The sequence below is a fragment of the Ictidomys tridecemlineatus genome, chromosome 1 (genome assembly GCF_052094955.1).
Source record: "Ictidomys tridecemlineatus isolate mIctTri1 chromosome 1, mIctTri1.hap1, whole genome shotgun sequence".
Lineage (NCBI taxonomy): Eukaryota > Metazoa > Chordata > Mammalia > Rodentia > Sciuridae > Ictidomys > Ictidomys tridecemlineatus.
The window spans coordinates 145138242-145153508 of NC_135477.1; the positions used below are offsets into that span (position 1 = coordinate 145138242).

At 34.2% G+C, this 15267-nt stretch overlaps 1 protein-coding gene across 2 annotated transcripts in view; it reads left to right on the top strand.

The window, feature by feature from the left end:
• The first annotated feature begins 3284 nt into the window (after positions 1-3284).
• Pggt1b (protein geranylgeranyltransferase type I subunit beta) overlaps positions 3285-15267 on the top strand; it is a 59716-nt gene continuing 47733 nt past the window's right edge. The window contains exons 1-2 of one of the 2 annotated variants that reach the window (XM_005339483.5): positions 3285-3456; positions 8599-8717. In XM_005339483.5, the coding sequence (XP_005339540.1) occupies positions 3317-3456; positions 8599-8717 (259 nt within the window). In that variant the 5' untranslated portion in view covers positions 3285-3316. Of the gene's footprint in view, positions 3457-8598; positions 8722-15267 lie in introns of those variants that run through there. The other variant, XM_078048827.1, reaches the window with a different exon arrangement.

The following is a 15267-nucleotide window of genomic DNA, read 5'->3' on the forward strand; positions in this document are numbered from 1 at the left end:
TACACAAATGCAGCATTCAGTTTCCTACATCTAAGCTAAGCATTCTGATTGATGTGTTTCTTGTGGCTTTTGTTTATTTTGGGGTGTTTTGTATCAGCACTGGAGATTGAACTCAAGGCCTCAACCATGCTAAGCACATGCTTCCCTACTGAGCTATACTCCCAACCCTGTTCTATTTTATTTACCTGTTTATTTACTTATTTTTAATAAAGTATGGATGTTTCTCTGAAGAAAATCAGTCTTTCTGACTGAATTTGAAGTAAATGAGGAATTTGTTATATAGATCCCTGCATAAAGAATGTAGGATGGCAGAGTGCTTGCCTAGCACACACAAGGCTCTGAGTTCAGTCCTCACACTGGGGAAAAAAAGAATATAGATAAACATAATCTAAAATGTATTTAGTTATAGGTTCATTGATGAGATGTCAAATATACATTTCTTACCCTGGTTTAAAGTATACTAATAATAAATGGATGGAGTTAGAATATCATGCTAAGCAAAGTAAGCCAATCACAAAAAAACAAAGAGCAAATGTTTTCTCTGATGAGTGGATGCTAATCCATAATGGGGAGCGGGGCATGGGATGAGTGGAGGAATTTGGGGTGGGGCAAAAGGGAGCAAGGGAGAGGCATGGGAATAGGAAGGATGATGGAATGAGACTGATTGCATGAATGGTGTGACTCTACTTTGGGTACAACCAGAGAAGTGAAAAATTCTCCATTTGTGTACAACTAATCGAAGAGCATTCTGCTGTCATGTATAACTAATTAGAATAAATAAATAAATAGTATATTAATAAGAAGTTTAGAAAGAAAACACTAAAGAAATGTTACAAAGCATCTATAATACCAAGACAACAGTTTTCTAAAATATAACAATATGTATTTTACAACAGATACATGGAGGCACATATCACTTAATACATTATGCATATTTTCCACATAATTCTAACTTTTTTTTTTTTTTTTTTTTTTTTTGGTGCTGGGATTTTTGAACCCAGGGACGTTCTGCCACTTAGCTACATCCCCAGCCCTTTTTTATTTTTAATTTTGAAACAGGGTCTCTCTTAGTCATCTAGGCCAGCCTCAAACTTGTGATCCTTCTGCCTTAGACTACCAACTCTCTGGGTATGCACTGACACCCTACCTGGCTTCAACATTATCATTTAATGGCTAAATAATTGATTTATAGATACTGTGTCATAAGATTTGAGCTATCTGTACTTAGCTAATTATGTACAGTGGCATTTTATGTGGAAGTTAGATTCTGTCGTGCATATACCAAACATTTTGTATAGTCAGAGTCACTCATGAAAAGGCTTTTACTTACTTAGGAGATGTATTATATCTTTCAGTGAGTCCAGCATAGCAACCTTTTACTTTAATTTCATACTAAATTGCTAGCTCTTGAGCTTAAGAACAAGATGAAATATTTGGCTTCCCTAATTTAAGGATTATGTTGATGAGAATTGCCAATCATGTATAGAGCATGCACAGTTGATTCTAGTAAATTAAATCAGTGTTGTGATTCAGTTTTTAACATCTTCAGGTATCTATGTATGTGTTGTATGTCATGTGTGTGAGAGATCTTAATTGTAATAACAGTGAAAACTCCTGTCATAACTGAAGGACAGGGACTGTGAGCTCTATATTTGTAGCAAAGCACCAAGGTCAACACTGGGACCATCATGCTGTTTGTCAATGCATTATTTATTAAAGAAATACAGGAATGCCTGTGAATAAGTAGTTAATAGTAGCAAAAATCATTCAAGGAGCCTTCAATTGTTGAATAAATAAAACACCAGCCATTAGGCACATTTTTAAATAAAATATTTTCTAAGAAAGCTAACAAAAGTATACCCAAATTTCTAATAAGAAAGTTAATTTTAAAGAAGCTGTTTAGACTTGATCCTTCTCTTCCCCAAGAATGTCTCATGAATGAATCATATATATACATACATATACACATACACACAGATAATATATATATTAGGAGGACACAATACCTTTATTTAATTTTTATGTGGTGCTCAAGACCAAACCCAGTGCCTTACACATGCTAGGTGAGCACTCTACCACTGAGCCACAACCCCGGCCTCTGCCTCATGAATCTTTAAAGGAAAAAGTACATAGTAGAGGTAACTTAAACCCCCATTTTTTGAAAAATGAACCACCTTATTCTGTCTTTAGTATATGGTTGGAGAATATGTTGAGCTTATTTTGCTGTTGGGAATTGATGCAACAATGACTCCTGATGACACTTGGACACAGGTGTTAAATATGTAAGATTTGTGAAAGAAAAAAAATGCAGTCTCACAAATGATTATGTAAGTTATGTATAAGGTGTGTATAGTGCATATATATAAGTGCTCTATGATAGGATTACATTCCAATAAACCTTTTTTAATGCAATTAATACACCTAATTTGATACATACTAGCTTGGCACTACTATGAATATTACACTATGTATTTTAATACCCTAAGAGTGTTGGTTGGTCCTGACTGACTATGCCTCCCAACCCTAGGCCCAGCCTTAGGAGAGTATCCTATTACATATTGCTAAGCTGGGTTGTGGAGAGGTGGTGTCAGAATTTAAAGTATGATTTCTATTGAAAAATCATTTCGTCAAACTTTGGTAAGTTGAAGATTATACATTTACTTATTTTTTTTTAGTTGTAGATGGACATAATATTCATTTATTTTTATGTGGTGCTGAGGATCAACCCCAAGGTCTCATGTGGTGCTAGGCAAGTGCTCCACCACTGAGCTGCACCCCCAGCCTTATACATTTATTTTTAAATGATTCTGGTCATTCCAAAGAAAGTTAGGTAAATCTCAACTTCTGTAGTGCTCACAATTACATAAAAAGCATGTTTATATTCACCATTTTAATTAGGTTTAGTTTCCCTGTTAAGCTTAAAAATGTGTTAGCCCCCACGCTGCACCCCCCCAAAAATGACTCTTATTAGCAAATTTATGCTGATCCATCCCTATTTTCAGAACTACCTTTTAACATTCTCTAGGGCCTGTACTTTGGCAAAACGAACTTGAAGCTCTTGTACTTGCCCTTCCTCCCAAATATCCCACTAGGACCAAAGTTTTAACGAATTTACAGGCTGGATTCTACAAGACCTAACTATTTGCGAACCTCTGCGCGCTCAAAGTAGAAAATGCTGTACATTTGCAGTCTACAGTATATGGCTCCCATCATCTAGTTGGTCTGCGACCCAGTACATCCGGGTCATTAGTGAGGGCTTGATTACCCTTTACGAATATTGCTTCCTGGTCGCGGTGGACATCACTTCCGGGGCAGCATGGCGGCCACGGAGGATGAGCGGCTTCCTGGTAGCGGTGAGGGAGAGCGACTGGATTTCCTGCGGGACAGGCACGTGCGGTTCTTCCAGCGCTGCCTACAGGTCTTGCCGGAGCGCTACTCTTCGTTGGAGACCAGCAGGTAATTCGTGGTTACAGTCTGGAGGGCGTACAGCGCAGCCCGGCCCCTTCGGAAAGACGCAGTGGAGGGGCTGGAATGAGAACTGGGCGTCTGCAGGGGCTACACTGCAGTCCAGCGACTCTGACCGCTCCCACCAGTCTCAGGCGGAATTGCAGTCACCCTTGCACCCCCGAAGTACGGCTGAAAGTTTTGGAAAGCTCTAAGTGGAAGGTTTTTGGGAATCCTAAATTTCCGTCTTGTTACACAGCCATTTTTTTGTTTATTCTGAGCTTCCTTTTCACTCGTTTCCCAGATCCCTTGATTCAGTTTGCTTCGTTATTTATGGTATAAAAGGAAAACATAAAGCTCCTATGCTTCTCTTTCTTCTGTAGTCAGTATCGCGTAATTGGAAGTAAATGTAGTTTTGGTGTGTAGGAGCAGTGGCGAGCCTGAGTAGAAATTTACTTTCCAGGAATTGTAAATCCAATGGTAAACAAAAGAGGTGCAGTGTTGCGTGAAACATTTCGTTAAGTGAATTTGCAATTGCCTTTGGTAAAGTTAGAGTTAGCTAAGGAATGTGATTCACAGTAAAGCTGGGGTTGAGAAAGCGAAAGGAAGAGGTGATACTTGGCTCCGCATTGCTGCGTTTTAAAGTGAGGCTTCAGAACTGCATGGGACTGGATGAAAAGAAACAGATTGGTATTTTGAGTACTGTACTACTAGATTAGTTTGGGGAATTACAGATTGCTTCTGCACACGTGGTCAAAAAATATATTTATTATGGTAGGTATTGTAATACAGCTAAATAAGACAAGTTCCAGTAAAGTTGTATATTAGTGTAGAGTTCATGGGAGCGTATAGAAGGGCATGTATCTAATCCATGTTTTCTTAAGAGAGGCCTCTGTGATCACCACTTGATATGTATTTATTAGTTTATTTATTTACTAACTTTGGGTCACACCGAATTGTAAATTCATGAAGGCAGGATTTTTTTCTATCTTGTTTACCTCTATAGCACTTTGGGACTGCCCTGTCCCATAAGGGATCCACTAGACACATTTTACTGTTTTGTTTTGAGTCAATTAAGTCAAAGTTAAAAATCAGTTCCCCTATTCCAGTAACCACCACATTTCAAGTGCTCGGTCACCATATTTGCCATTGGCTGTTGTTTCTTTCTGTTTGAGCAATTTGCATCCTCTCACCAAGACCTGTGAGACTGCATTGCACTGGTGCCTTGAATGGTATCTGACATATAATAAGCAGTAAAGAAATATTTGTTGAATATGTGAGCTGAGCCTAGAAGGATAAACACATTCTTGAATGTCATTTATGTTATTTTCTCCATCTGTAGGACTGGCTAGTAGAGCCCATATCTACACCTTAAAAATTGAGATTTCAAGGGCTGGGTTCAATGGTAAGGGTGCTTGCCTAGCATGCATAGGACTCTGGGTTCAATCCCCAACCATGCACAAAAGGAAGGAAATCAAAACTTAGTCCATTTGGTAGTGATCTGAAATGTTTTAAAATGTTAATAGATCAAATTTATGGGGATTGATTTTATGAAAACTCAGAATTTGGATAAAAAAAAATTATATCCTTTTGTTACATTGTGACTTAAATAGTCCAGCTTTGCTTGCTTATAGCTCTGTGGGTTACATTTTCAAGATGCCACTGTGTTTGATCTATAAAATTCCAGCTTATACAAAACCATGCATGTTGGCATTAAGTTGTATAATTCTGCTCACAACATAAGTAAAACAACAAAAATTGCCAGACTTAATAAATTTTACAGTTTATTTAATAATTTTTAAGTAAGTTCTACACCAAACCCTTGTATGTTAGAGAATAGATACCACTGTTGCAATGGTTAAGAGGGATTAATTGTATTCTTTTTATATTTAGTGATTTGTCACTTGCATAGAATTTTTTTAATCATTCTTAGTTTTCCTATGCTCACTCGGTAGCCACATTTAAAGGTAATAATGTATCAGATTTTGTAGTTAGTTTTGGTTTTTTAGTTTCTCTTTCCTTGTGTACTGTTTTTACCTTCATTTATCATTAAGGTCTTTTTGTGATGTGTGTGATTCATAATTGATTTTAAGGTGGTTATGAAGAAGCTTTAACCTTTTAAGCAAAGGTGACTGATCACAAAATTTCTACTATGTTAGAGTTTTAAGATGAAAACAATGCATTGGGGAGCTCACAATTCTTACCTAGTATTGCACTTCAATTCCACAAACATTAATTGAATGACTACTAGGTATCTAGTAACAGGAATACAGTGTTAAGCCAATGACTGAGGTGTTCTCTATTCAGTTATTTTTTTGTAGATAAATTTGAAACTTTGACTTGTAAGGCAAATATTGGACCAGATATTTAGACATTATTTTCTGCCCCTGTATTTTGGAAAAATTATTCCATTTCCTATTTCATTTAGTATGACAAGAATAAATGATTTTTTACTTTTCTAATGACATTTACTTCATGAAAATAAGTATAGTGTTTGCTGTTTCTTCTGAGGTTTTTCTTTTAACCTTGGAAAAGTGGTAGTTTCTAGTTAAGTGACCTCAGATTAACAGCTCTTTTTTGTTCTTTGGGCCTGTCCTGGGTGTTGGAGGACTTCAGCAGCATCCATGGCCTTTACCCAACAGATGACAGTAGCATCCTCCTGTAGTTGCTTGATTAGCAATCTTGCTCTAATAAAGAACCACCTGGCAGCACATTCAAATCATCTGGGAAGTTTGAAAACAAAAATGTGCCCAGACCTTAACTTCCACCCTGAGATTCTGATTTAGTTGTGAAGTGAGGCCTGGACTTTTAGGTTATGTTGTGGTGTTTCAGCCTTTTTTGTTTGTTTAAGCTGATTCTAATGTTCAGAAGGTTTGAGAAGCACCTCTTTGGGGAAGAATACTGCACTGAGACTCAGATTTCCTTTTAATTAATTAACCAAAGCATAGAAATCTAATTTAATCCTTTGGATTTTATTGTCTTCAGTATAAAAATAAAGAAATGGTCTTGATAATTTCTGAAGTTTTTAACTTAGAAAAGAATACCAAGTTGTTTTTATAGCCTTTTGTTTTTTTCAAGATGCTATGGTTGGAACCCAGGGTCTGCAGCATGCAGGGCAAACACTAACCATTTAACTATACCCCCTTTCCCTAGCCTTTTGGATGTTTTCTTACTATATAGCTTTTACTGACTAAAAGATCTTTGTTAATTCCATTTCCAACCTCAAGTCCTTCATGGTTTTTCAACTTTTATGTCTCTCCTCCTTTTGCTTTTCTCTATAATAATGCTTTAATAAACTATACTATTCAATATCAATTTTATCTAATCATGATTATTTATGGGTTATACCAAAGCTGAAAACCCTGTTAAAACTGTCAGAGAACATTAATAGTATTTCAGGTCTTTTATTTGTTAACAATAAATATTTTAAGTAATATCACCAGAAAAGTAGACCTTTTCACATAAAACACTTACGTGATTTTCAAACTCAGTTGCTGTTATGTTAGAGGTTTCCCCAGTGTCTAAAGAATCATTTGGTTTTGGAAAAGAGCCTGCCTTTAAGGGAAAAGATTGCCAATCAAGGACATGGAGAAAAGGCTTGTAACACAGTGTGATTAAATCTTAAGGTTATTATTATTCCTTTCCCTCCGTGTTAGGATAGACATCAATAATGATGGTTTCTATTTATTGAGTGCTTGTTGTAGACAGGTAAGCCCAATAACTCTGTGATGTGTAATGATGATTTATATCATTACTGGAAGCTAAAACTTAGGAAAGGTAAAGTATCCTGCCCAGAGTCATGTGACTAGCTATTGGCCAAGTTAGAATTTGAATGTAACTCATTTGACAGCAGAGTTTGATCTCTGAATTATAGCATAGCACTGTTTCCTACACAAGAGGGATCCACTTCCCTTAATTTAATCCTGATCTTATGCAGGTAAATAACCTAAATTAGATGGATCTCAATGGGTTGTTAGATTCAAATTGATACATTAATAATTTTCTAGTTCAGTATCCAATATATGGTAATAGTTTCTAAATAATATTAGTTTTCCCAAATGTGTATTTTTCTTGAGTATGTCAGTATCCTTGGTTTTAGTTTTTGCCTGTTAGGTTTAGTTGGAATTAAATTATTGTGATTTCTTCTCTTACCTAGTAGATGCCAGCCTTTTTTTTTTTTTTTTAAAAACCAGGGATCAGAGAGAGAATTACGCTCTAAAAAAAAGATGAATATTTTCTCATTTCTCTTAAAGTTGGTAATACCATTCTAGATAATTCTATCCTAGATGCATAGTTAATGTATTACATACAGAGGGCTTATGGCATGAAGGCTTAATTTTCTCTTGGGACCTTCCCAAAATGTTACAGCATGCATCAGATGGCTTTGGTATACAATATTATACCAGATAATTTGAAATAAACTTTTATAGAGATATTAAACTGTGGAAATGAGTTAATGGTGCTCAATCAAGCAACATTATAGACTTTCTCAACTTCAAAGGAATTAAATTATGTTAAAAGTAAACACTAACATGCTGACTTTTATACAAAAGCACAAGTTTTAGAGTCCTGATTTAGTGCACAATCTTGAAGGAGAATGACGTTGCCGTATAGTTTTTTATTCTATCAAATAATGTTCCTTGCTGGAAAAATGGAGTTGAAATGCATTTGTATTTAAAATATTTCTTCTTTTCCAAAATTCATATTTTTTCACAAGGAATCACATTTATAATTGGTATATTCCTTAAGAAGTAAGCCTAAGTTATAAAGCACATTTCTGCTTGGCAAATAGTAGAAATTGACCTTTTTATACACTTTCCTAACGTTTTTGGCTTATTCATACTAAATCTGCTTAGTCTTTGTGCTGTTTATATACTAGATTCACTTGTGCTTCAATTGAGGATTGGTTTCTTTAGCCCATAAATGGTCCCCTTTTTAAAAAAAAAAAAACTAAAGATTTGACTGATACTATTTAATTATTAAAGGTAAACTATGTGGAGGGGAATTTATCTTATTATTTTACTTTAACAAAGTGAGAGTACTGCTTAAATTGTTTAAATGTTAAATGAGGTTTTTTTTTTTTTTTTTTTTTGAGCCATAAAGAGTTCAGTTGTTTGATAGTTAAGGTGGAATCTTACATTTTTTTTCTTTTAGGTTGACAATTGCATTTTTTGCACTCTCCGGGCTGGATATGTTGGACTCCTTAGATGTGGTGAACAAAGATGATATAATAGAGTGGATTTACTCCCTTCAGGTCCTTCCCACAGAAGACAGTGAGTGAGTTTTTAGCATTTTATTTTTAGTGTGACTAGTTGTACCTGACATAACATGTGTTGAACTAGTAAATTTTATATTCACTCATATAATATTAACATATTTTATACACCTGTTTCCATTATAATGTGGCATTCATTCCCATTCTGTTGAGATACAACACCTAACAAGTCTAATCAGTAATCTCTGGAGAGAACAATTTAGAGTCGTCAGAGATTAGAGAGTCACAGTTGTAGCTCTGCATTATTTCGTACACTTCCATACTGATGACTGCTTGCCAATTATTTGTATTCAGTGTTTATGTATGATTAATTCTGTAGCCTTCTCTGTCTTCATTCCTAGCCATTCGTTTTGTCTCTTCAGTGAAAAACTCTGCAAGCAAAAAGTTTTATTTCAGTCTCTGGTCATGTTTAACTAGCATTTTTAAATGGTTTCTTAGAGCTCTTACTTATATGTCATTCATTTTTATACTTCTTAAAACAAAAAAAAATTGATTATCTTTTCAAAATTCCTAAATTACATGATCAACTAAATATACCCATTTTATAAACTCTATTAGATTACTCTCAAGTATAAAAGAAAAACCCTAACAGATGTAACTTATACATTTTAGAAAATGTAACCTTAAAATGATCCAACAGGGCTGATAATGTAACTCAGTGGCAGAATGCATGCTTAGCTTTTGTTATCTCCAGCATCATATGTGTACCAAAAAAGATTAAGCAAATAAACTTTCAGGAAATCATGCAGTTTGTCAGTGATCACCACTTTACTTGTGGAAGTAAGCATTTATCAATTCAAAATATGATTCATTGATTGAAGTACTTGTATAAATCTCATCCAATGGTCTTTGGAGAAGTAAGCTAAAATTTTATTTAGAAAGAGGTTTGGAGTGGAAATGTGATTCAATAATAGATTGCTTGCCTAGCATTTGTGAGACCCTGAGTTTGATCACAACGCTGACCAAAAAAGAGAGAGAGAGATGACCTTGAACGTAGCTTGTGGCTTTCTACTTTGTTCTAAAAGTTCATAGCTTTTTTTTTACATAATTTAAAAACTCAATACATATTTACCAGTTCTTGTTAAAAAATTAAGCATTTAGAACTAGATCTTTCAGAATAATATATAAATAAGTCACTTTCCACCAACTACATGAAGTATATGTGATAATTTGGTCAGTAGTTATAGATTTCAACATGTTGGTTAGTTAGATTTACTGAATTTTTTGTTAAGAATACTCAGCTAAATCTATAGAAGAGTTTTGTGATAAATTACAAGATATAGTCCTTAGTTTCTAGGAACCTGTGGCTGAGACCAGTCATACTTAGTCTTAGTAACTTGCATAAAGAAGTAACTTGTGGATTTCCATTTTTGCCAGGATTTTTTTTTTTCTACATAGTTTTAAGTGCAAGTCTAGAATTTTTTTTTTTTAAGTTCAGTGTTACACAGATGTAAGATAATATTACAAATTCAGCTTGGTTTTTTTCCCCCTAAAATTACATGCCATAATTATAGACTACAGTTTCTTTAATGTATGTTACATAGTGAAGATAAGTAGTTACACTGTAGCACATAAAAAAGCTATTCTGTGACTTTTTATTGAAACATACTTTAGTATTGCTTTTGTTTAAAAATCGGCTGATTCATTCTCTTGAAATAAAGTGACAGTTGTCTCTATGTAGCATAACATTTTAGTGAGAGAATTTATGCCATCCGTTAGTTTCCAGATAATTAGTCACTTACTTGTCTTGTTTCCTATCTTCTGAATTTATATTTTCCTCTGATTTTAAAGATTATTTGGTGACTCCGTGATTGACCTGGTTTTTGATCTGTTATTTAGTATGTTTACTTCCCCCTAGCATTTTATTAGTGAAATGAAGTGGTTTTTGTTGTTGTTGTTAATATAACACTTTAATACCCACTTTTTAAAGACTGCATGTTTTTTTTTCATTTTTTTTCATTTTCATTTTTTTCATTTAATCTTTGTTCTAAGAGATTTACAATTATTTAGGTTTGACATCTCTAGTAATTTTGCTTGTTCCATTTCTATTAGAATAGCTTAAAAAGGGAAAGATGAAAAGTGTTAACAAGAATACCACAAACTGGAACTCTTAGATTGTTGTAGGAGTTTTATAATTACTTTGGAAAACTAGGGCTAGAATGTAGCTCAGTTGTAGAGCTCTTGCCTACCATGTACAAAGACTTGGGTTCAATCACTAGTACTACCAAAAAAGAAAGGAAACTATTTGGCAGTAGTTATGAACATTATACATCCTGTGACCCAAAATTCCACTCCTAGTGTATTCTCAAAGAAATGAAAATGTGTTTACCAAAAGGATGTGTGCTAGAATGTTTATAGCAGTATTTTTCATAAAATCCCTGAGCTAGGAACCATATAAACAACTATCATTGGTGTAATGATAAACTGGCCTCTTCACATAATGCAGTAAGGGAATGAACAACTATAAGCAGTTCTTGAAATGAGTGTCACAAATGTGTTTTGAGAGAAAATGCGTGGTTTTCTTTTGAATGCTTAAAATCTTTTGAAGTTTGAGTTGCAATTTACTGTGACTTAGAAGACCTATTAGAGAAATTCTGTTTCCTGTTGTATTGTCATTTTCATCTGTTCCATCAGTTTGAAGCTCTTTGCTAATTTTTTTCCTTTAAGCATTGCTACTTAAAATATTTGTTATTTCTATCTGAATTATAAATGCTCAGAGCATTATCTGGCTCCTCAAATATTTTCTCATTCATAAAACATTTGCAAACTGAGTAAACTCTGCAATTTATAGTTCTTTATTTGTCCTACTTTGTGATGTCACCAAAAAAAAAAAAAATAGGGAATTTAAAAACATAAATGTTACACAAAACCTAGAGATCCCAAAGGAAATTTTGGTCGATTTGACTAAATAAATATTTAGAAATTTTCTGTAGTGAAAGTTAATAATTTATATAAGTGACAGACATGGAGGAGATTGTGGCTATAACAAAATTAGTAGCCACACCAGGAGGAATTCTTAAAGAGCAAAGAGAAAAAGGCACACCATCCTTTAGAAAATGACAGAACTTACAGCTTGTTAACAGAAGAAGTACAGATAATCAGTAAATACATGAAAAGATGATTAATATTGCTAGCAATTGGGGGTATGCAGATGAAATAATGGTATTACATTATTTTTTACCTACATCAGTTTAGCAAAAGTTTTTAAGAGTTGTCAAAGATGTGGGGTGGAGGCACTTTAATGTTCAGTCGGTGGAAATAAAAATTATTACAGAATTTTGAAATGCAATTTAGCAGTTTAATTCTTTTTTATCCCATCTGACATATTCTCATGTATAGTGGATTGAACGTTGGCCTGATAAGTTCTGTTCACCCAGAACTTTACAATGTAACCTTATTTGGAATAAAAATCTTTGCAGATATAATTATGGTACAGATCTGGAAATGAGACTAGTGTCTTTACAAGAGAAAGAAAAGGGAGATGAAACCACAGGGGGAGGCTATTTAAGAGAGGTGGTTTAGAGTAATGCATCAACAGCCTAAGGAATGCCCCCAGCCACTAGTCAGAAGACATGAAACTATTTCTCCCTCAAAGCCTCCAGAAGGAAGCAACACTTGATCTTGGATTTCTGGGCTTTACAACTGTGAGAGAATAAATCTTTGTTGCTTAAATCACCAAATTTGTGAGAATTTGTTACTAACTTTGGGGAAACTAAGAAGAGTGTTTATTTGATATTTTGTTACAGTAACAAATTAGAAGCAAAATAAATGTTCATCAAAGCAGAACAGTTAGCCAGACATGGTGGTGCATTCCTATAATCCCAGCAGCTCAGGAGGCTGAAAGAGGATTGCAAGTTAAAGCCAGCCTTAGCAATTTACGGGGACCAAGACCCTATCTCAAAAAATAAAAAGGGCTAGGTATGTGGCTCAGTGATTAAGTGCCCTGGGGTTCAATCCCTGGTACAAAAAAAGGTGGGGGGGGACCATTAAACTTCACTCAGTGAAGAATACTGCATAATAGTAAAATAATTGAGATAGATCTGTATATGTACTGATAAAATTCTGTCCATCATACATAGTCAAATCCTAATTTAAAACATGCACAAGAGCAGGGGGTGGTGGTCAATACATGAAGGATCATGTGAGCCTAGGTGTTTAAGGCCATCCTGGGCAATATAGAGACCCTGTTTTTTTTTTTTTTTTAAAGAAAGATGTGTTTTTTTAATAATCTATGAGTATAAATGTGTAGGAAAACAAAAAAGTATACGTAGAAAAATTTTGTGGATGGTAGGAAGATGGGCGCAGAGCCAGGATATAGCAAGAGAAGATACTTTAATTTTTTCTATATATTTGCATTGTTTGTGTACAGTGCCTTTTTGTATTTAAAATTTTAAGTTAGAAAAAGCCTTAGCCTGGCCTCTCTTCAAAACAATGAAAATTAAACAGGTAGAAACTAAAAAATTATGTAGTTATAGACAAATACTCATTATTTTGCTAATGGCAGAAATGATGTACATTTTAAAATATTTTATCATTTTCATAGCACTGAAATAATCATATTTGTTCTTTCACTCACTCAAAAGAGGAAATTAAGAAGCTAAGTAGATAGATAACTGCCTAAGACTTTTCTTAAACAGATGTTGAGATAGACTTGAATTAATATCTCAGGATCTTGACTTGAAGTCTCAGTGCTGTTTTAATTACTGTTTAAGCATGTAGGTCCCTAGTTGAGACTATTATATATGACACCTTCAGACATTGTCAATATTTAATAAAAATGAACCCTGGTTTTCACTTAACTCCAGGATTATAAAGATCCTCCTAGCAACCTGGTAATAAGTGTGAGGTTAGACCATTAGAGCATCGGGCCTTCTTATCAACCTCAGGAGAAAGTTTTAGGAAACACAAGGGATCAGGCTAGAAATTGTGTGTTCCCGTTAGTATATCTTCACAAATAAAGATATTTTCCAGAGGAAAATAAAGATATTATCCACAGTAACACAGCTAATTAATGTCAGAAGCAAGACTGGAATGAAATTTCTATTTTCTAGTCCTTTGGTATTTTTATTAAATGCAGTAGATGTTGTTTATTTTTCTATGAGATGTGGATTTTATCATGAGAACTCGGTGTCTTATGGCTTTAAAAGAAAATAAATCTGATATCTTTCATTAGGAAATCCCATAATATACTAGTATTCAGTGATTGTAAATAATGGATAAGAAGGTTGAATATTAAAAGGTAAATGTTCAATTTTTCTAGTTACTCTGATGGGACATCCCACAGATCCTTCACAGCCCACATGCAATTCTAAATTCTCAATGTGCTATTTTGTTGAAGGAAATACTTTTTTGTCACCTACCTTCTCTTTAATTGATCTGATCCGAAAATTAATCTTTGAATATCTAGAAAATAAGATATGGAAAAATATCATTTTTTTAAAATTAATTACTTTATCTGAGTCTGTCTTGCCATTCTTAAACAAGGAGTTGAGTAAGATGTGTCCTCTTACTAAGAAATCTTGGGGCTGTAGCTCAGTGGTAAAGCACTTGCCTCGCATGTGTGTGAGGCACTGGGTTTGAACCTCAGCACCACATAAAAATAAATAAAGATACTGTGTGTTCATCTACAACTAAAAAAAATTTTTTTTTAAAAATATTATGTTTCTGGGGATGTGAAGAATTATTTATATATTCATAAAACATTAATGTTCATTTTTAAATTACATTGCCACATTCCCCACTTGAATTCTTTTTGCTTAATGCTAACTTTTAAATTAGAAATCAGAAAGTTAAGAGCATGATCAAATCAGGTTTTGAATTACATTTAAACAGCACAACCACCATTTTTAATAGTGTGGTGACATTTTAGACCAAGAGTTCCCCTTTATTTATTGAAATACCTAAGTATAATTTGAATGTGTTTTTATTTTATCTTTCTTTTTTTGTTTTAATTTTTATTGTTGGTTGTTCAAAACATTACATAGTTCTTGACATATTATGTTTCACACTTTGATTCAAGTGGTTTATGAACTCCCATTTTTACCCCGTATACACATTGCAGCATCACATCAGTTACACATCCACTGTTTTACATTTGCTATACTAGTGTCTGTTGTATTCTGCTGCCTTTCCTATCCTCTACTATCCCCCATCCCCTCCCCTCCCATCTTCTCTCTCTACCCCATCTACTGTAATTCATTTCTCCCCCTTGTTTTTTTCCCCCTTTCCCCTCACTTCCTCTTTTATGTAATTTTGTATAACCCTGAGGGTCTCCTTCCATTTCCATGCAATTTCCCTTCTCTTTCCTTTTCCCTCCCACCTCTCATCCCTGTTTAATGTTAATCTTCTTCTCATGCTCTTCCTCCCAACTCTGTTCTTCGTTACTCTCCTTATATCAAAGAAAACATTTGGCATTTGTTTTTTAGGGATTGGCTAGCTTCACTTAGCATAATCTGTCCTAATGCCATCCATTTCCCTGCAAATTCTATGATTTTGTCATTTTTTAATGCAGAGTAATACTCCATTGTGTATAAATGCCACATTTTTTT